This window comes from Typopeltis vanoorti, chromosome 23, assembly GCF_054136105.1.
Source record: "Typopeltis vanoorti isolate ZY-2024b chromosome 23, IOZ_Tvanoo_1.0, whole genome shotgun sequence".
Classification (NCBI taxonomy): domain Eukaryota; kingdom Metazoa; phylum Arthropoda; class Arachnida; order Uropygi; family Thelyphonidae; genus Typopeltis; species Typopeltis vanoorti.
The window spans coordinates 66,715,167-66,739,367 of NC_143571.1; the positions used below are offsets into that span (position 1 = coordinate 66,715,167).

Consider the following 24,201-nt stretch of genomic DNA (forward strand, 5'->3'; position numbering starts at 1 on the left):
TCCCGTCACTTCTTCCAGTGTAACTTCACCAAATGAGTATGAAGCATATCATCTGTGGATCCCAAATTTCAAATCTTACATTTAGTTGCATTAAACTAATATTTCCATTCATTTTCCAAACTTTTCAGCTTATTCAAATCCTCTTGAGGAACCAAAACATTGATATTAATATACTCTAATACTAATAATCCTCTCAAGCTTAATATCATCTGCACACAACTGAATATCTCCCTGTAGTCCTGTAATAATATCATTGACATAAAGATTGAACACTACACTGTGAACCCTGTGGAAATCCACTTGTAACCTTCCCATTTTCTGATATTGCTCCCCCATATACAACTCTCTGATATCTATCAGAATGCCAGTTACCAATCCAATCTCCACTAACCTGATATTGAAACCTATATGAAACCTACCAATTGACCAACCTTTGCTAGCAAAGGCTGATCGATTGGTAGAGCCTCTGCTACTAATGGCTCACAAAAAGTTAAGCAAGTTTGAGCACAGTTAGTAGTTGGAAGGGATTCAATCGTTCAATGCTGTTGGCACACTCTCCCTCAAAGAGTCTTTGAACTCCCTGGAGGTGTCACATAATAATAATAATAATATGCTGCAACTTAAAAACCAATTTAACATTAGTTACCCTAATAAGTGTTAAATGACTTTGCAAAAAAAAAAAAAAGTACATGCCTTACCCTCATCCACTGCTCTTGTTATCCTATTACAGCAAGCAACCAACTTACACATTTTGTACTATTGGCCTTTATCTAACACCTGATAAAGCAAAAAGCAAATGAACCATCACTCTCAGTTCTAAAATCTTCCTTGACTTTTATTTTTGCTAGTTGTAGCTCTTCAGCTATCATTAGTGATACTCTTTTTTCTTTCCTAGTCAATCTATCCTCCCAGAAAATACAACACCCTTTCTATTACATCCATTTAACTAAACCATCTTCTGTCAACCAAGTCTCACTGATAGCCAATGATTTTTGGTAAGTCAAGATGATCAATGTTAAAAACTTCTCCACATAATTTCTGATACTTCTGGCATTTATGTATATGCATTTGTATATATATATATATATATATATATATATATGTGTGTGTGTGTGTGTGTGTGTATACATTTGCATACACAGGTGCTTCCATAGTGCAACTGAAAAAGCAATTGTACATTATTCCCTTCAACCGAAAAAGGTGAGTTCGATTCTTGTCATTATTATTATTATGGGTATCTCCATGAAGTCAGTAGACTCATCGCAGGAGACCCAAACTAGCAAAACAATATCTGTCATATCTCTTCTTGAATTCATTTACAGATGAAGAGCTCACAACTAAGTCGGGCAATGAATTCCACTCATTCACCACCCTCCAGGCAAAAAAACCTTGTTCTGACACCCTTGTTAACCACACTCTTCTTTAATTTCCAGGGATGACCTCTTGTTTTTCAATTACTATCACACAGCTGAAACATTTCCCCTGCATCAATCCTATAAAAACCTTTTAGTAATTTAAATGTTTCTATCATATCCCTTCTTCTCCGCCTATCAACCAACCTCTGCAATCCACAAGCTCTCAATCTAGGAAGCATTTTTTTACATCACTCACCGACTTGGTCACTCTTTTCTGAACCCTCTCCACAGCCTCCTCATCTCCAAGGAATACAAGTGACCAGACCTGAGCACAGTAATCCAAATGTGGAAATATCAATGCTCTATAAAGGGGAATAATAACCTCTTTATCTCTGGATGTCAGTGTGTTCCTCAACAACCAAGTAATCCTATGTGCAATCTTGGACACCTTAGCAATGTGTCCTCTGAACTTCCACCCCTAAGTCCCTAGCCTCATCAATCTCTTGGAGTACTCTTCCATCAATGTAGTACAAAGCTGGTAATCTTTTAATCCCAAAATGCACGACTTTACACTTTTCCACATTGAACTGACATCCATTATCTTTTGCCCATTCTACCAGCTTATTTAAATCATCCTGCAAACTTTCAACATCAGCTTGATTTTTTATTGCGCTACCCAACTTTGGATCATCAGCAAACAACTGAATATCTCCCTGTAAGCCATTTCCAATATCACCTATATACAAATTAAACAACAATGGCCCAAGCACAGAGCCCTGAGGCACACCACTGGTCATCTGCCTCATTCTGGACTCGGCTCCTCCATACACCACCTTCTGGTATCTCTCCCTGAGCCATTCTCCTATCCATAATCACCAATTTAGTATCCATCCCTATCTGCTCCAATTTGCACAACAGTATTCCATAATGTCCTGTCAAAAGCCTTAGCAAAATCCAGAAGTACAACTGTGTAGCCAGTTCCTTTGTCCAACTCAGATGTCATTCCATTATGAAAAGTTAATAGATTGCTAAGGCAGGATCTACCTTTAACAAAACTATGTTGGCCTCTATAGAGTATCATATCCTGATCCACCCATTCTTGAATTTTGTCTTTAACCAACTTTTCCAATACTTTTACCACTACTCCTCAGATGGTGATTGGTCTGTAATTAACTACTGCAGTTTTAGAGCCACCATTATGCAAAGGAACCACTTTGCCTAACTTCCACTCCCTAGGGACCATACCAAAGTTCAAACTTAAATTAAATATACAAGTAAGAGGGGCTGACAATTCATTTGCACATTCACACAACACCAGAGCTGATATTCCATCTAAGCCTACAGCAGTGTTTGCATTTAAATTTTGCAATATATTAAATACCTCTGATTCTTTAGCTTCAATTCTCACATTAGTTATTGCTACAGGTACAGAGATATCCTCACTTGGGTGATAGACTTTTGAAAAGTGATCACCCAAGTGATCACTCAGTAACTCGACTATTACATCTGATTTTGTCACCTCAATACCATCAGCACCCACTAAAGTTATCCTTCCGAAGTCATTCTTCCTTTAACTTGCTACACAGTGGAAGAACTCTTTGGGATTACCCTTGATCTCTTTGGCTAAGGTCTTCTCATAATCTGATTTAGTTTTTCTTACTATGCTGGTAACCTTCCTAGCTTGAGCCTTGTACTGCTCATGGGTGTACTGATCGCCTTTTATCCTTGTAAATTCTCCATAACATTTTCTTTTTTTGTAGATCAAGCTTGATACTACTGCTCATCCATCTAATGCCTGCCTTGTTTGACTTCCTGACCATGGTGACACAATCTGATATTGCTTTCCTCAGATACCTGCTGATTTTCCTCAGATACCCGTCATGATGAGAGGAATCTTTATATGAGTTTTTTCAATTGAAGGTGAGTTAGCCAATCTCAATACAGAGCCAACAAGGCTTTTTTCTCCCAGAAACTCAGGTTTTTCATCCTGTATACAGGCAAATTGGCCATTAGAATACACAATAACAGACAAAAAATATTGTTGTGGTGACGAGTGGTAGATGGTATAGGTGGTAGTTGTGTGCAGTGGGAGAATTAACTAGGGAAAGGTGAGGTATGTAGCAGAGTGAAGTAGAGTGCCCTCCTGCAATGAGCACTTAGACTACTTGAGGGTGTCGCATAATAATAATAAAGGCATTTCAACATCTCCTTCGACTCATAATTACCAATCTGTTCAGATTCAAAATCTAGAAACTTACACAGCATTGCATCATCATTCCTAACACCTCTATTTTTCTCTCAATTTACACTTCCAATCCCTCACAACACTTCTTTAAAACATCTAAATCATTCAAATGCAATCCATCAGGCATGTACAAGTCCTTTCTTCCATCAATTTCACTACAGACATCTATAAAAGGTGCACACCATTTTTCTCTCACACAATCTTCTCATTGACTCATCTGCAATTCTGGTCATGGCACATCCCTCATTTTTGTGCTTAATAGGTTGCTCACAAAACATTTTCTTTACACACCCCTCTTTCTCCTTATCTGCTTTCACTTTCATATTAGAAGACATTTATCATTGGTAATGAGTACATTTAGCACAAAATCCTTCTTGCTATCTGTATGATCAAGGATGTTATGGCTGCTATTATTCTTGTTTGCATTAGTGTCATGCAAAACAGTGCTCATGCAATATACACATAAGAAATCTCACATATTTCTTATGGAGTGCATTGTGGATGAAGGTAGTATAAATAACTTCAAAGCTTATTATGATAGACATGTTGCTGGTTGAGTGGGCTACCCACAATGAGTCTGTTGACTCCATGGAGGTTACCAAAATAATAATGATAACGATTAGTGATATCTTAATATTTATTTTTAAAAATCGCTTATCCGTATGTCATATGCTCTTTGCAATACTCCATGAAATTATTATTATTATGATGATTTAGGACCTACATGGAGTCACAAGACTCACTGTGGGAAGCTCACCCTAGAAAATGCAAAGTCTACCATACCACTCCTTGAACTCATTCACTATTCATGTTCTCAGTACGCTATCAAGCAATACATTCCACAGTTTAACCCCCCTCAATGCAAAGAAAACACTCCTCACCTTCGTGCTTATGACTTCCTTTCACAACTTCCAAGGATGGCCCCTTGTTCTTGCTCCTTCCCTTTGTTCCACCAAATGTAAGAACTCTCCAGTGTCAACCCTATAACTACCTCTCAACAGTTTAAATGTCTCAATCATAACATCTCTCCTTCTTCTATCTATTAAAACTTTGCAGTCCACATTCCCTCAGTTCTATCCTCATAATTAACACTGTACAATTTTAACTTAAAGATGCCAAGAAATTATATTCTTGGTTTAATCCTTTATCCAAGTGTAAGCAAACAAAGTTTGTGCCTTAAGTATTTTCAGGAGTAGGCAACTTGTATATAGAGGATAATGATTTCACATCACTTGCCTTAGTATTATCCCATAATGCAAACCACATATCCTTATGGACATGTATAATGCTACGCATTATGGGAAGAGTCACTACCCAGACCAGTTTCGACAGAAGTCATATTTCCATATCTTTAATTTACAGTATAACCAAGTGGAAAAACTTCCAACAACTATCTCTAATCCAGAAAGTCACTATCCTGATTGTTTTTGACCTTTATTGAGGTCTCATCAGTGGACACCTTTTGGCTACTCGTATATGGAAATATGACTTCCACATTACCTCAACCTTGGTATCACCTCTGAGTCTGGTTCCCACTGATGAGACCTCAATAAAGGTCAAAAACAATCAGGATAGTGACCCTTCCCATAATGCATAGTATTATACATGTCCATAAGGATATGTGCTTTGCATTATGGGATACCAAGGTAATTGATGTGAAATCATTTGCCTCTATGTACTAGTTGTCCAGTCCTGAAATTACTTCAGGTGCAAACTATGTTTGCACCTGAAGATAAAGATAAAGGAATAAATAAAACTTAGATAAAGGAATAAATCAAGAATATAATTTCTTGGTATCTTTAATTTATAGTATAACCAAGCGGAAAAACTTCCAACAACTGTATAGTTTTGATATGATCTTTGTCCAAAGTTAATTTATCCCCTTCACATCCTGGGAACCAAATTTGAGCACAATAATCCAGATGTGGTCTCATCAGAGCTTTATACAATATATATGCTGGGAATGATCCTTTTTCAGTATTGCAGCAATCCTCTGGATTACCTTCACTATCTTTGCAATATGTTTCCTGAATTTCATGTTTCTATCAGTCATCATCCTCAGATCCTTTGCCTTCCCCACTTCCTCTAGTAGAGTTCTCCAACAGAGTATGCAGCCTCCCATCTATGTATTCCAAACTTCAAGAAGCTTATTTACTTTAATTATTCGGTTTTAAAGGGATAATAAATCCCTCATTATTTTAAAGCCGGATACGAAACTCGGAGATTGAAATCTAAGAGTTTCATGCCGAAGAACTATCGGCGAGTCCAAGCATAAGTCAACACCTGGGTAGTACAACACTAGGGCAACTCGGAGCAAAGGTGGAGCAAGCTCCCTCATTATCCTTAATATTTTCTCATAATGTAAAACGCAGCTACTAGGAGATGTATTACTGTTTTACATTACGAGGAGAGGTCACTACCCAGACCGGTTTCGACTTTTATTGAGGTCTCATCAGTGAGTAGGTAGACCTGGATAATACCAAGGTTCAAGTGAAATGAACTTACATACCCCTACTATATGAATTGCCAGAACGGTGTACCCATATATTATTACAATGATAAAGAGCCAAGAGGGTATTTTTTCTAGCGGCATAAATTAAGTTTTTAGGGAATAATAAATCCCTCATATTTTAAAGCCAGATATGAAACTTGGAGATTGAAATCTAAGAGTTTCAGAGCCTCATGGCTCTTTATCATAGTAATAATATATGGGTACACTGTTCTGGCAATTCGCATAGTAGGGGTATGTAAGTTCGTTTCACTTCAACCTTGGTATTATCCAGGTCTACCTATTCACTGATGAAACCTCAATAAAGGTAAGGTCAAAACCGGTCTGGGTAGTGACCTCTCCTCATAATGTAAAACAGTAATACATCTCCTAGGAGCTGCGTTTTACATTATGAGAAAAATATTAAGGATAGTGAGAGAGCTTGCTCCATCTTTGCTCCGAGTTGCTCTAGTGTTGTACCACCCAGGTGTTGACTTATGCTTGGACTCGCCGATGGATCTTCGGCATGAAACTCTTAGATTTCGATCTCCGAGTTTCGTATCTAGCTTTAAAATAATGAGGGATTTATTATCCCCTTAAAACTTAATTTACGCTGCCAGAAAAAAATAGTCTCTTGGCTCTTTAATTATTCAGCTTATTACATTTAGCTGAATTATGAAGCCCTCATCATTTGCCCATCTGTCCATTTTATTCAAATGGACAGCTGATATCTCCCTGCAATCCATTGACAATGTCATTGATATAAAGGTTCGACAATACAAGTCTCAGAACTAAGCCCTTTGGTATCCCACTTGTAACCTTCTGCTTCCTTGATACAGCTTTCTCATATACAACTCTCTGATACTATCAGACAGTCAATCCACAATCCAATTCGGTCCCACTGCTTTATTGCAAAACCCATCTGCAGCAGCAACTTAAATATCAGGTTATCATGTGATGGTTGTGGGAACCAATGAACATAAGAAGAATGTAAGGATTAGTAATGAAAGATAAGAGTATAATGGAAAAGGGAGTCAGTGTATTGCCAAGGTATGACAATGATGAGTTGAGAAGGAGAGCCAGAACAATGGACGGTATGCTGGCAGGGCTGGGTGAGGAGAAGGAAGTGCAGTTTGTAGATGTGTATTATGAATTTGAGGGAAGAATAGATTTGTACAAAAGTAAAGATTGCATTTAAATGGGTTTGGAATAAGTGAAATGGAGAAACTGTTGAAGTGCAGTGTGTGAAATGCAAGCAAGAGATCTGAGGAAGTAAGAGGTGAAGTGAAAGATCAGGAGAGTGGAACAGATGAGACTGAAATGCTTGGTAATGGAAATAATAGTAGCATGAGAGATGAAGAGAGAGAGAGAGAGAGAGAAAGAGAGAGAGAGAATGAGAATGCAAGAGGAACAGTAATGGGAGTTAGTTGGGGTGGACATGAAGACATGGCATAGGAAGAGTGGATGTTGGAAGTAGTAGAGAATATGCGTATTGGGATGATTAGCATAAAAATGGAATGGATTGGGATGTGAGGAGGGCTAATTGAGACTGAAGAAATATATGGGGGGTTAAGTAGTGATAAAGGTAATTGGACAAGGCCAGGTGTAGTGGGGAAATTGCAACCCAACAGGTGGTTTGGGTAAGGCTGGTTATAGACCTAAAAGTGAACTGCTGTATATTTACAAATGCCAGTAGGATCAGAAATAAGGGAGATGAAATGATTTCATTGATTGAGTTTATTGGCCCAAAAATTGTTGGGTCATGTCAGGATATCATCCTGACATGAATAGAAAAGTAAGAGTACAATATTTTGCATGAGGATAGAAAGGACAAGAAGGGAGAAGGAGTCCTACTGATGATAGCCAGAGAATTATATCCACATAAGGTAAACATGAAAGAGGGAAATAGTGGCCATGGTTTTGAGGCAATGTAGTGTGAGATGGAGGTTGACAGGAAGAGATATTTAGTTGGATGTTGCTATAGGCCAGGGAATATGGAGAGTAGTGATGAAGAAATGTATAAGCAACTTGGGTTAGTGAACAAGGGAGGGAAGAGTGATTTTAATTATGGTACATTTTAATTTAGTAGATCGGAATGAAGAAATAGCATTTGAAAATAAGGAAAATGAATTTCTTGACTTCTCGAGAGACAGCTATCTTAAGCAGTATGTAAAGGGGAGCATGCAAAGATTGAGAGTTAATTTCATCAGAAGATGTGATTGTGAGTGCGCTTTTTGCACTTACCTCCAGTTGGTGAGCGTGATCATGAAGTGATCGCCTGGATTATGGCTAGCTATATGCAGACTTCTGTGAGGAAAAGAAATATGTGGAATTACAAGGCTGGTGATTATGAGAAGCTTAGGAGACAGCCTGGAGCTATAGCATGGAATGAGGAGTTGAGTAGAAAAGAAATAAATGCTGCTTGGGAACTGACAAAGAGATATATAACAGCATATGTGCAAATGTATTCCAAAGGTCAAAAGCTGAATAAGGTAGGTGTAAAATGGATGAATGAGGGAATTAAGCATGACATTTGGAAAAAGAAGAAACTTTGAAGACAACACAAGATGAATAATGGTAATAATCAATTGTACAAAGAATATAAACAGAAGGCCAAAAGGGTGACTCAGTTGGTAAGGGAAACAAAAGTGCAGTAAGAGCAGAAATTATCAAATCAGGCTAAGCAAACCTAGAGTGTTTTTTGATATGTAACAAATAGAAAGATGAATGATTATGGCAGGTTATTGTTCCTCTTTATCAAGCTTTGATAAGACCCCATCTTGACTACTGTGCAGAGATCTGGGCACCAGGGTTTCTTAGTGATGAGGAGAAGGCAGAGAAGATCCAGAGATGAGTGACCAAGATGGTAGCAGGTCTATGGAATAAACCTTATGAGAACAGGTTGAAAATTTGTGGATTACAGAAACTGGTTGATAGACAAAAAAAAGGAGTGATATGATTGAGACATACAAATTACTGAGGGGTTTTTATAAGATTAATTCAGAGGAAATTTTTCAGAACAGGTGTGTTGGTAGGAGAGCTAGGGGCCATCCATGGAGAGTAGTGAATGAGTGGAATAGGTTGCCAGAGTCTGTTGTGGGTGCCATGACTGTGAATGAGTTCAAAGCAAATTATGATAGATACTGTGAAAATGCTGGATAGTTCTTGATATGATGTTTAGGGCCTCCCTTGATGAGTCTAAGGACTCCTTGGAGTTGCCTGTAATAATAATAATAATATGAATTATTCCTGTACTTTGGCTGGATAATTTTCATTAAAATTCAGTATTTGGAGTCCTTAAAAAATTGTGAAGCAATTTCAGTTTTTCTTTTAATTACAATATTCGCAGAGACAAAAAAAAAATGACAAAACATTTTGAAATAAGATATAGCAACTCTTTTCTGGCTAGATGGAATTTAATATAATTAGTATTAAATAATTAGTATACACCAAAAAACCGATAGGAATTCTGGTTTTAATCAAATCATTTTTATTACCAAATCTGGCAGAATAAGTAAAACTGATATAGTTCACCCACCGATTAGGTCCCTCGACACTTCTGCACATGTCAGAAAAAGGAGAATCCATTCTGATAATAGGGTAATCAATCTGTCTTCTAGGATATGTTTGTTTATTACAGGTCAGAAAATTTAGCTTTTCTTTTATGAACATTGTAGTTTTTTAAGTGTAACTATTTTGCTTGTATAACAGTTGGAAAAATGTACGTAGAGTATTAACAAAATTAAAAAAGGTATAGCATAAAACAAAAATTTAGCTAAGTTTATTTTTAAGAAAGTTTTCTATAAAATAAAAATAATTATAACGAAAAACAGAAATTCTTTCAAATGAACTTAGATATTCTAAACTTACAGTTGAGAGAACTGAGACACTTTAATGTCCTAAACCGATTAATTATTTATGACTTGTTGTGACTCTTTTAACAAACCCATGCAAAAAAAAGGTTGGGAAAAAATACCATTATCAAATCCTTTTAATCTTCATAGTGATCTGAATCAGTGTCCGAATTGGCTTCACTTTCACTTAAACCAATCACCAAAGGTTCGCATAATTCTTCGATAATTCCGTCTCTGTCCCAATACATATTTTCCAATGAGGTGACATGAAAGCAATATTTTCCCCGGTTTTGAACTGTAATACTTTCAATCGCCTGTTCTGAAAGTTTAAAAAGTTTTGACATGTCAATATCTCCAGTTACGTTGCGATGGCAAATGAAACTTTTCACTTCTGCCCAAACATACTCAATAGCATTAATATCACAATGATATGGTGGTAGCCTCAAAGCTAGAAATCCATGCTCTTTGAGCATTGTGTCGAATTTAAATAGTTTAGTTGTGGGCGAGTTTCTTTTGACCAAATTAAGCAATTCAATTTTTCACATATCTGGAGAATGAGAAATGTTATTTGCAGAGAGCCAATCCATAAGAACTTGCTTCTTATTAGACCAATTTGGAACTTTGTTTAATCGAATAGAGTAATATGAAGCGTTATCAATTATAACAACAGCATTTTAGGAAGGTTTGGATTCAGTTTTTCTTCTGCCCACTTTTCGAAGATCGTAGAATTCATTTCCCTATGGTAATTGGTTTTGTATAGTAAGTTTGAATTTGGTAGAAAACCCATTTCTCCACCTGCACACAAAATTATTATGCGCCATGAGGCATTTCTGGTTTGTAGCACTCCACATTTTTCTTTAGACTGCCAACATTTTCCATAAGTTAAATTACTATCAATCCAAGTTTCATCTAGATACACAATCGGTCTTTTCTCCTCCCTGAAACGTCTTATCACTCTCAAATACTGCTTTCTAGATAAAACAGTGTCACTTTGCTCCATGATAAGTTTCCTTTTATTCTGGGACTTTTTAAAACAAAATCCGATTTCATGAAGTATTTTCCTTAAAGTTTCTCTTTTCCAAGGAAAATTAATTTTTTCTTTAAGCACAGGAATCAATTTTCGGAACAGTTGGCACTCTTTTCTCGACCACGTAAAATTCGTGAATAGTTCTTCTTATAACGTCTACATCAAAATCATTCAAAGCTACGGTTTTGATGGTTTTCTTTACTCTGGAGCTTTTTTTAGGAGATTTAAATTATGGCTTACCTTCACCTTTTGATTCCCTATGAATTCTTTTAACAGTCGACCCCGATATGTCCGCAATTGCACTTGCACGTTTCATGACTTGAGAAAGGGGAACAAGAGACGATTTTTTTTCGCAGAATGTCAGCACATTATTCAATATTCTTTTACAAGAGCTACTGAAATGTTTAACAACAGAACTTGTTGACTGTACTGGATCCATCATACAAATTAATAATAAAAAAATAATGCAAAAAAGCGACAACAAAAATATAATAAAAAAATTTCACAGAAATCCTAATTACTAAAAAGCGTTAAATTCCACCCAGTAAGTGCATAAGTATCACTATAGTTCACCCACCATTTGTAGATCTCTCCTTGGCATTTTGCCAAGAATAGTTGATTCATGCTGAAGGGTGGAATTTAATGCTTTTTAGTAATTAGGATTTCTGTGAAATTTTTTTTATATTTTTGTTGTAAATTAAATTAAACTATAATAGAAATAAATTGTATTCATGTTTATAATCCTTTATCCCAGCATAAGCAAAGAAAGTTTGAATGTGAAATATCATTACGATTTCAGGAGGTGTTCACATCACATTAACTGCTTCAGTATCTAAGTAGTGCATCATAGTATGAACAATACCAGAGGGACAAAATAAATTTATTATTTGTTAAGAGGCTAATATGTTACTCAATTTCAACCAGCATATTCAGTGCATATTCAAACAAATACTTGTTACAGAATTCAGAGCACTCAATCAGTTAGTTGCCGAAACAGTTCAGTTGTAACTGAGAAGGAATTGATGTACCATCATAGCATCCTCTAGGAGTCAGAGTAAGGTTATATTGGATGCAGCCATACTTATTGAAGTTAGAGTACTGCTTTACTGCTGATAGCCTCTCAGCACAGTAGTCTTTTTTCATTTAATCTTATGTGACAGGATATCTAGAGCATAGCCTGTCATTTCTCTCCTCACTTGCTATAATGATGATAGCAAATGTAGTTTGTTTGTTTTGTATGTATGTTTTGTAGAGGGCAAAAGAAATAGTTGAATTGCTTACTGATCACATTGCAAAGGTGTAACATCCAGATGGAAATTTTGCAGTTACTTATGTGAGAATTGAGGTAGATGAACTGGAAATACTCAGCATATTGAAAAATCTCAATGTGAATGCAGAAGTGGGACTGGATGCTACATTAATATGTAAGAGGATGGACAGTACCTCTGATGAAGTTGTCCAATCTAAGTCTAAGTTCTGGCAAGGTTCCAAGAAAGTAGAAAGAGGATAAGATAGTTCCATTACATAAGGTGGCTCTAAGACAGAAGTAGCAAATTACAGTCCAATTCATATATCAGATGTGGTAGTAGGTAGTAGTAGAAAAGTATGCTTAAAGATAAAATCTAGCTGTGGGTATATAGGAATACAATACTCTGAAGTGGGCAGCATAGCATAAAGGTAGGTCTTGCCTTAGTAATTTACACACATTTTATAATAGAATAACAGCAGAATTAGATAAGAAAAATAGCTACTACACAATGATACTGCTAAACTTTACAAAAGCATTTTACAGAATGCTCTATAGAAAACTATTACAAAAGTTGAAGCAAAAGGAAATGGATATGAAGCTTGTAGCATGGATAGATGCATGGTTAACAGATAGGCACCAGAGAGCAGTGTATGGTTGAGTGGAATCTAGGAGAATGATGGTGACTAGTGAAGTGCTTGAAGGTTCTGTACTAGGGCCACTGCTCTATAATTTGTGATATAGAGAAAAATTTAAGGAGAGATATTCAGTTATTTGCTGATGATGCAAAACTGGGAAAGCAACAGTTGATAAAAGTGATGTAAATATCCTGCAGAAAGATTTAAATAAAGTGGTATTATGGACAAAGGATAATGATTGTAAATTTAATGTTGCAAAATGTAAGGTTATGCACTTTAGGTTGAAAAAGTTACATACTGTGTATCATGTTGATGGTACTGGATTGCAGGAAATTGATGAGATTAGGCATTTGGGGGTAATGGTGGACAGAGAGTTGAAGTTCGGAGGGCATATTGCAAAAGTTGGTAAAAGTTGGCCTGGTTGGTTGAGTGGTTAGCGTTGTCTGTGAAAATACTAGTGGTGGTGGGCAGTAGATGGCATTGGTGTAGATGGTGAATGGTAGTTGCAGTTCACTGTATTTGTTGGGAGACAGAGAGTTGTAGAGTAGGTGTCCTCCCTCAATGAGTCTTTGGGATCCTTGGAGGTGTCACATAATAATAATATAATATAGCTCAAAGGATTACTTGGATGTCGAAAAATGCTAACAAGTAAAGATAAGGAAGTTATTACTCCTCTTTATAACACTATGATTCAGCCACATCCTGACTGCTGTGCACAGATTTGGTCACCTGGGTTCTTGGGGATCAAGAGATGGTGAAGATGATTCAGAGATGAATGACCAAGCTGGTGACAGGTCTGTAAAATTCTCTCTATGAGGATAGGTTGAAAAGTTTAGTTGATAGGCTTAAAAAATGGACATGACAGAAACTTGTAAATTATTAAAGAATGGGTTATAAGATTGGTGTAAAGGAAATTTGGTAATACATGAAAGAATAGAGAGAAAACTAAAGATCACTCCTGGAAGTTGTGTTTGCCCTGACATTGAATGAGTTTAAGGAGTGGTATGATAGGCATTGAATAGGTCTTCCACGATGAGTCTTTTGACACATGAAGATACTCATATAATAATAATAATAATAATGTTCTTTAAGGAGATACTAAGAGATCTACTAGTCTGTCCAAAGTTGGCTAAAGTGCAGACACACAGAACTGTATCCACTCCAGGATGTTAGTATTATAGCGTATGATGATATATTGGTCATGATGCCTCTTTTACGGAGAAGTACGGCACCATCTCAATCTCCCCAAATTTTATCTGGGCTCGGGACCAGCACAGCTGAAGAATCAGGCCTATGGCTGTGGGCTTAAGTATTCTTGACTATAATCCATGTGTGTTCACAGTGCCAGTTTACCGGCATGCAGGAGGAAAAACCCCAAATAAACTTGGGAGAAAAACCCTACTGTCCATGCTCACGACCGGCTAACTGGGCTATGTCTGAGAAAGATCCTTAAGCTCCTCATGTCGATGACTAGAATTAAACCCAGGACACTCCTTTCCCAGGTATATGGTTGCGAAGCACATAGCCACTTGGCTAACCGTGCGGACTCAAGGATGTATAAGTGAATAAAGATTGTACTCAGGATAATGGATAAAGATTGAATGCACCCTGGATATAAAAGATGGAAACAGTTTTGTTATGATCTCTGTGAGTCAAGTAAGGGAAAGGATATGAACAGACATCTAATGTTATTATTCAAGACCCCACGGAGTCAAAGACTCATCTGGGAGGTCCTTTTATCATACACACAGCTCATCATATCTTGCTTTAAACATACTCAAATTCTCTGCAGACACCACACTCTCGGGCAAGGCATTCCAATCATTCACAACTCTGCATGAAAAAACCCAGCTTCTCACTCCCCTCACTCACACTCTCTTTTCCAGAGATGACACAACTTATTGATACCTATCAGATAGCCAGTCCCCAATCCAATGCACTAATCTAATATCCAACCCCATCTGCTCTAGTTTGATTATCAACTTATCATGCATTAATCTATCAAAAGCCTTTGCGAAATCCAAGTATATTACTGTGTATCCTTCTCCTCTGTCCAAGGAAGCCATCACCTTATTGTAATAAGTAAGTAGATTATTAAAACATAATCCCCCCTTTAGCAAATCCATGCTGTCCATCAAAGATAATATGACTGTTGTCAATACAATTCTGGATCCTAGTTCTCACAAGCTTCTCCAACAACTTAACCATAACACCTGACACACAGATAGGCCTATAGTTTGATGCTTGAGTTCTATTATCTCCTTTATGAAGAGGCACAATTTTGCCCTCCTTCCACTCCTTAGGAACTTGACCCAGTGCAAGACTCATATTAAAAAATATGTCAAGGCCGGCATCAACTCCCTGGCACATTTCTTCAGAATACGTAGTGATATATTATCAAGTCCCATAGCCTTATTTACATCTAGTTTGCTCAACTCCCCATACACCTCTTGCTCACTTACAGTCAGTCTCTCTCTTCCCCATCATCAGCTGCTCTCAATCTCTCTCTCTCTCTCTCCATGAAGTCACATTCACAAGTTTGAAAGACTTTTATGAACTGCACATTAAGTATCTCCGCCACATCTTCTGCAATAGCTGTGTATATACCATTTTCTCAAATCAATGTCATCCTTCCATAATCATTCTCTTTCTTTCTTTTGCTGGCTACATATTGAAAGAACTCCTTAGGATTCTTTATGGCTTCATTAGCTAACTGCTGTTCATACTTCACTTTTGCTATCCTTACCAACCAAGTCACCCACCTTGCCTGGTCTTTGTAATCCTCATGAAATTGGTTCTTTCCAGTTCTCTTATGCTGTCTCCATAATGTCCTTTTTCTCTGTATTGCATGCTTACTTTATTCATCCATTTCACACCTACCTTATTTAACCTTCTCACCCTTGGAATACATTTAGACTGCATCTATTAGATAGTTCTTGAAGATCCCCCAAGCTGCAGTCATCTCTTTTCCAGCTAATGCCTCATTCCATGCTACACCCACAAGCTATCTCCTGAGCAAATCATAATCACCCCCCCCCCTCTTGTAGTTCAACATATATCCTTTTCTCACAGAGGTCCTCGCACTGCTAGCAACCACCCAGATAATCACCTCATGGTCACTCTCACCAATTGGTGGGTAATTTGACACCTCATTTATAACTACATCATCTGATGAGATGACCAAATCCAAGACACTCAATCCTTGCGTGCCCTCTGTTACATACTGTCTGAGGTAGTTATCCCTCAAAAACTCAAGAAACTCATTTTCTTTACTTCCAGTTGCAATCTCATCATTCCAGTCTATATTGCCATAATTAAAATCACCCATATGATCACTCTTTTCTTATTTGCTTGGCTAATTTGATTATACATTTCATAGTCACTACCATTCACATTTCCTGATCTATAACAACATCCAACTAAGTATTTCATTCCATTCACCTCTATCTCACACCATACTGCCTCAAAACTACTGGCACTATTTCCCTCTTGCATCTCTACTTTGTATGGACATAACTCTTTCTCTATCATCAATAACACTCCCCCTCCCTTTTTACCCCTTCTATCCTCACAAAACACATCATATCCTTTCATCTCTATTCCTGTCAGGATGTCATCCTCATCTAACCATGTCTCACTTATTCCAACAATTTTTGGGTAAACGGACTCAATTAGTGTACTCATTTCATCTGCCTTGTTTCTTACACTTCTAGCATTTGTATACAAACACAGCATCTCATTCCTGGATCTACAGCTAGTTCCACTGATACCACTCATTCGATGTGATCTCTCCATGCTTGACTTTCTGCTTATTCATTTTAGAATCCTCTTCAATTTCAATTGTTTCCTCTTGATCCCAGGTCATCCCATTCTTTTCCTGTCTACACATGCTTTCACATCCTCTTGGGGCATGCACCTTTCTCACGCTGTGTACCCCTGTCCACCCTGAGCCTCTATCCCCATTTCCCTGTTCCTCTTGCACACTGATTATCTCTGTTTTAGCTCAGAAAAAGTGGTGCGGTGAAAATAAATGTGGTGAATATAAAATTAATAAAAACAGAAAAAAATGATCTCTATCCCACCCACTTATGATACAAAGGTACTTTAGAAATAAAAATAAACTTCTCATGTGTAGGAGCCATGTACATACAAGAAAAAAAATAACTCAGATTGCTCCAAACAAGCAGTCAAAGTGATAACATCAGATATTAAACATAAGGCCCATTAAATAGTGAGTCTGAATCAACCATTTTAACCAAATAATATACTATTTAAATTCAAGGGCTTACCCTAAGACTGAAATATTACCTACCATTTACATGTCAATTTGAATACATTTATGCATGCAAAAAGTGCCAGATAAAAAATATGTTTTCCAGTTGTAATTCACAAAAGCATGGAAAAATTACATTAAATACTGCCATTCAATTGTATGGTTTATTAAGACTGCCTGAACAATCATTCATGGTAAGCATAGGCTGAATGGTTGATTGACTACCTTGGATTAAATTAAGATCACTAAAGGCATATGGGAATTTTATTTAGTACTGGAATCTTTAGAAATAAAAGCAAAATTTCTTTTATGTAATTATAATTCTTATTTTTGTTACCTCATGAGAAACAACTTAAAACTTAGAAAACAAAATCTTCATCTATACCCATTATATCCAAGTGAGTTCTTTTCAAGAGCTGTTCATAACGAGAAAGTCTGGGAGGTCTTTTTGGCAGAAATATTTCTGGAGCCATTGACATATTAGCATTCTGCATTAACCATTCTTCCAAATCTGAAAGTCCTAGTTAAATAAATATTTTAAAAAATTACTGATTATACAAAAATTTTAAAATTATACAGAAAATATAGTTTAAAATATACTGCTTTCATCTGAATATTCCAAGCACAAAGTTTAAAATTTAGTCACTGTATACTTAAAATAAACTGTCATCTCATGTTTCCAGCTGATTCAAATCTTCCTGAAGAACAACTGAATGAGCCCAATATCAATATGTTCAGAAACAAAATGCATATCAGCTTACTTTCAAAACTGTAGATTTTGGGACAAAGAAGGAGTCTAGGGTTACCAGGTTGATTAAGAAAGAGTGAACTGCCTCAGAGATAAAAATGCTTCTAAAGAGGAATAATAACCTCCATATCTCTGCTTGCCCTTGTTTTTATCAACCTTCAAGTAATCCAATGGGCTATTTTGAGCACTTTTGCAACGTCCCCCCCTCTAAACTTCAACTCCCTGTCTGTAATCACAATCAAATCCCTAGTAAACAGCTTATAATCTTTTCAACAACAACAACAACAACAAAAAGTGCAGAACCTTGATTTGCCACATTAAACCACAACCATTATCTTAGCCTATACACCAGTCTGTTTAAATCATACTGTAGGATCATTATATCATCTTTATTATTGTTATTATTGCAAAATCCCATGGAGTCAAAGACTCATCTATGAGATCCTTTTGTCATATATGCAGCTCATCATACTGCACCTTAAACACACTCAAATTCTCTGAAGACACCACACTTTCAGGCAAGGAATTCCAATCATTCACAACTCTGCATGCAAAAAAACTACTTCTCACTACCCTGCTCCCACCCTCCTTATACAGCTTCTAGGGATGACCTCTGGTTCTCCCCTGATCTCCCACCATTTTCTGTAAAACCTGTCCAACATTAATCCTATAACAACTCCTTACTAACTTGTAGGTCTTTACAGCATATTACTCGATCCAGTTTTGTGTCATCGGAACACAACTGGATTAAATATCCAGTTATTTTAAATATTCTCTTAAATCATTTCCTATATCATTTATGTACAAATTAAATAGCTGTGGCTGCAGCACGCCAGCAGACACATGCTTTATCATGAATTTAACCTCTACTATATCCAAATCTTGATGTTTATCTGTCAACCACCCTCACATCTATTCCTATCCTCCCCAATTTATATAATAGAGTTTATGTGGTATTCAGTTGAATGATTTGTAATTGATCGGTATAATCATGTAGCAAATTGTCCTCAAGTGTTACTTTATTGTATCAATTCAGGTGTTACTTTATACAAATGCAAGAAAATTACTAAGATGAGACCTGCTCTTCACAAAACTGTGTACCATCCCCGAGGGTATCATATTTTCATCCATCCATTCCTGAATTATGCTTTTAATTGACCTGTTCAATACTTTAACCACTGAGAAATCAACTAGTCTAGAATTTGTCATGGGGCCTCCATTATGCAACAGAGTTATTTTGCTCTCTTTTCATTCTCTTGGTATCTAACTAAAGTCAAGACTTAAATTAAACCTGATCACGAGAACTGCAAATTATTCATAATCTATGGGCCAAGAGTCCTCTAAATGTGGGAGGCATGCATTTAGAGGACTCATGTATAGAGGCAGATGAGTGATTTCTCTAATGAGCCTTTTGACTCCATGTTGGAGACTTAATGGATTGTATACAGCACTCAGAAAGGATTAAAAACAGAATTTAATTCTTCCTATATTTCGTCTCAGTCAATGAGACATCTTCAAGGATTACAAAAAAACTAATGTAACATAAATGGGGGATAATCTCCATTTTTTGATTGTATTCCGTGGCATTAAGAATGACTGTGGCATTACCCTTATCAGCTCTGCTGATAACGATATCTTTTTCTTTTCGTAATTTCATGAGCAGTGCGTTGGAAGAATAAATTACTTTTTGGAGATGAAGACTGGGTGAGGATGTTGGCAATGTCAAGTCATCTGTTGTTGTTTGCTACCTCCGGCACTAAGCAACAGATCCCGCGTTCGACGTTGAACATCACATTAAGCCCCGGCACTTCTTTCGGAGCGACTGCGAAATTGTGGCCAAGGCTTAGGGCACTGATGGCATTATTGTTGAGCCTTTTGGATAACTTAACTACTGTCTGGAGCGGTTGCGACTTGGCTTTACACAGGTTGTTAAATTTTTTGATATGTTTGGTTGGGCTTAGTATTGTTTTATTCGTTTTTATGTTACATTAGTTTTTTTGTAATCCTGAAGATGTCTCATTGACTGAGACGAAATATAGGAAGAATTAAATTCTGTTTTTAATCCTTTCTGAGTGCTGTATACAATCCATTAAGCTTCCAACATGATGTCCTCACAGCACTTAAGCTTCTATACATGGAGTCTTTTGACTCCACGGAGGTCTGGTGTTAATGAGATTGGCTGATGAGAATGAGGAAGTTAGTATTATGAAGAAAGAGTCAAAGGATAGTCGTATATCATTGAATTGGGACTCTAGAAGTGTGATAACTAATAAAGTGCACAAAGCATGCTTTCCTGGTGGAATAATGAAACAAATAACTAATGCCTTGCAGAAAAGAAAAGACCAGACATCAAAATTAGTGGCAGTCATAAGCACAAATGACAGTTCGAAGAATGCCAATAGAGACTTGAGGAAGTTGTTGCAGCAGATAGTGTTGTTAGAAAAATCAATAATGTTGCCCAGATATGATAACAGTGAATTGAGAAGGAGAGCAGAGATAATGAATAGTAAGATGGCTGAGTTGTGTGAGGCAAAGGGAGGTTCAATTTGTAAATCTAGGAGTGAATTTAAAGGAAAGTTGGAATGGTTTAAAGTTGATGGACTGCATTGAATGGGTTTGGTGTTGGGCATATAGAAAGGCTATTGTTTTCTGAGAAGGCACAGAGTCAAGAAGTTAATGTAGTGAATGATTAGAGTCTATTTGTGAAGCAGGATGGCACAACTAAATGGATTGTATAACACGAGGAAGATGGAGAGGAAGTTGAAGATGTGGTTACAGCAGCACAAGGTGATGGAATGCATAAAGGTGAGGCTGAGACAGACTGGAATGGAAATCAGAGTCAGGATCAGGGATATAGGAGTGGTCAGATCGAAGAGAGAGGTATGGTATAGTATAGCAGCTGGAATAGAGAATGTTGGTGCTGGTAGAAAGGCCTCAAAGACACAGGGATTTTTATATTTGTACAAAAATGTATGGAGTATTTGAAATAAGAGCCGAGTTTGTTACAATGATTGAGTAAGTATGCCTAGGAATAAGTGAAACTTGGCTGTCTGAGGGGAATATGATGTTGGGAATAAAAATGGAAGGATATATATATAATTTTCCGGAAGAATACAAATGTGAAAAGAAGAGAGGAGTGCTGTTAATGATTGCAGAGGAAATGTGTCCACAGAGTGTGGAAGTTGATAGTGAATGGACAGATTTTGAATCTGTGTGGTGTGAAGTTGAAATTAACAGGTTAGTATAATCTGATAAGATGATGTTATAGGCCAAGGAATTTAGAGAATACTCAGGGGTGTGCCGGCAATATGTGCAATGTGTGCGATGCACACAGGTGCCAGGATAGTAAAGGCACCAAAGATTTCAGAAAAGGAGGAAATACTTTAAAAAAATATTATTCATTAATTATATCAAAATAAATTACATTTTTGTTTAAATTTTAATTATATTTTATAGATTTGTCTTAAACAAATTATTTATAATCACTTATTTGTTATTATTCCTTAAGATCTTATTTTATTCTGATCCTAGTTCTAACAAGTAGTTTAGCATAAACAAGTAAAAACTTGAACTTGCGTGAGTTTACTGTTTACAGGATGACGCGCGTTTGAATTTGTTTAATCTTGTTCACACTCGCATTTGCTCTAAACATATATAAGAAAATCGGCTGCAGTTTTTAACTTTATTCTATATTATGCTGTTATCAGCAGAATATAGGCAACATCTTGCAATGTACCTGAATCATCATGAGAAAAATTTAAATCATTTGAACAATTACAAAAAATGGATGGAATTAATTACATCCTTAAAAAATAAAACTTGTATTGATCGTTTGCAGCAGACAGCTTTAGATAATGAAAGGAAACATTGGTATGAAGTTATAAAAAGAATAATTTTTGTAGTACAGTTTTTAGGCAAACAAAATCTAGCTCTTTGTGGTAAAAGTAATAAACTTTACGATGGCAACAATGGTAATTTTTTAAAATGCATTGAGATGTTAGAACAGTTCGATCCTTTTATATCGGAACACATGCGACGTGTAGCTAATGATCCTGACTTTAACAATATGCTCTCCTATTTAGGAGATAAAATTCAAAATGAAATACTCACTTCATTTATAATGTTTTTATAAAGTGCCTTTTTATTGGGGGAAGGGGCATAAGGGCACCAACTAGAGTTTTGCACACAGGCACCGGACACTACTGGCATGCCCCTGAGAATACTGATTGTGAAATGTTTAGGCAAATTGATTGGGCATATAAAAAGAAGGTGATTCTGATGAGAGACTTTAATTACAGAAATATACGAGGGCGGTCTGAAAATTTCTTGGCCTAGACCATAGATGGCAACATTATCGACAAGATTTTTTTTTCAAAGTTTGAACATCTGTCATAAACATCCATGTGAAATTGCAAATCATTCTATCAAGTAGTTTGTTTTATACAGCTGTCTGAAGCAAAAGTGTTGTCTGTATCCCTTAAAATGAGTAAAACTGAGTATCGTATGGTTATAAAATTCTTTGTAAAAGAAGGTTTAATACCAAAAGAAATTCATTCGAAGTTCATAAAAGTTTATGGGCACTCTTCTCCTTCGTTTTTGACAATTAAGAAATGGGCTGTTGAGTTCAAACATGGCTGTACTAGCCTTGAAGATGATCCACGTGAAGGACGTCCAAAAAGTGTAACAACACCAGAAATCATCGATCAAATGCAAGATATGATATTGGATGACCGCTGAGTCAAAGAGTGTGAAATTGCTGAGACTATAGGCATTTCAAAAAAATATGTAGGATATATTTTGCATGAAGAATTGCAAATGAAAAAGCTTTGCACAAGATGAGTACCGCATTTGCTCATAGCAGATCAAAAACACACTCGCATGAAAATCTCTGAACAGTAAATCTCTCATCAATAGTAATAAATCAAAATTGATTTATTACTATTGATGAGACTTGGATTCACCATTACACACCAGAATCCAAACAACAGTCAAAACAGTGGACAGAAGCCAGTTGTTCAGCGCCAAAGAAGCCAAGGTCGTGGCATTGGTGTTTTGGGATGCTAAAGACATTTTGTTTACTAATTATCTTGAAAAGGGTAAAAAAATAACCAGGGAATATTATTCCAATCTTTTAACCAGACTAGATGAAAAAATTCGTGAGAAAAGACCCATTTTGCAGAAGAAAAAAATCATCTTTTATCAGGATGATTTTTTTTCTTCTGCAAATGGAAATGAAAATTTCCATTGGCAAAATACCTTTGTAGGCAGGTATTTTGGCAATGGAAAAATTAAAGGAACTGCACTATGAATTGTTGGAACATCTCTATTCCCCAGATTTCGCTCAATCTGACTTCTATCTCTTCCCAAAACTAAAACTCTTCCTCACTGTTCAGTGTTTACTTTGAATCAAGAGGTGATTGCAGCTGTAAAGGGGCATTTTGCAGATCTTATTGAAAACCACTATAGGGATGGGATAATGGCACTGGAGCATCGCTGGAATAAATGTGTTAATCTTAAAGGAGATTATGTTGAGAAATAAAAATAATTTTGAAATTATAAATTCGTTTTTTCATTGTTAGGCTGAGAACTTTTCAGATCACCCTCATAGAATAGAAGGAGAAGATAGTATATGGGAACAAGGAGAGTGAGTTTGTTGAATTTCTGAGAGATAAATATCTTAAGCAGCATTGAACTGAAGTAACCAGAGGCTTTAATGTTTTGGATTTGATGATAGGTTCATGAGATGCAGTAACAAGGTTTTGACACTGCCATCAGTTGGTGAGTGTGATCATAAGTTACTTGTTTGGGAAGTGGTGAAACAAGAAAAGGTTACTACCAAAAATGGATATATGTGGAAATATAAAACAGGTGATTATAGGAAGCTATAGAGGAGTAACAAGACAGCTTGTGGTGTTAGGATCCATGAAGAGTATAAAGTGTAGGCTAGGAAGGCACAAGCATGGTAAGGAAAGAAAAGGTGCAGTATGATAAGAAATTGGCTGGTTAGGCCAAGGTTAACAAGAAAATTTTTTAGCTATATGGCAAGTAAGAGAAAGAATAATTGTGGTAGGTTGATCAATGGTGGACAGTCATGACAGCAGAATAACAGTTGTAAAGGATATAGTGAAATTATTGAAGGAACAATTTATCAGTGTATATCATATTGGTGTAAAATGATGTGGTGCAATATATAGAAGGGAGACAAGTATTAGGAGAATTGGAAGTGAAAGAATCAGAGGTATATCAGATGTTGATCGAGTTAGATCAATGTTTTCCAATGTGTTTTGGATCATACCCCAACTCAATGCCTCAAAGATTTTGATGTCC

General features: G+C 36.5%; 1 protein-coding gene across 4 annotated transcripts in view; it reads right to left on the reverse strand.

The window, feature by feature from the left end:
• LOC150093925 (cilia- and flagella-associated protein 91-like) overlaps positions 1–24,201 on the reverse strand; it is a 201,447-nt gene that overhangs the window by 121,459 nt on the left and 55,787 nt on the right. For all 4 annotated transcript variants that reach the window (XM_090413047.1, XM_090413045.1, XM_090413046.1 and 1 more), the window contains exon 8: positions 17,512–17,646. In XM_090413047.1, coding sequence (XP_090269173.1) covers positions 17,512–17,646 — 135 coding nt within the window. The remainder of the gene's footprint in view (positions 1–17,511; positions 17,647–24,201) is intronic.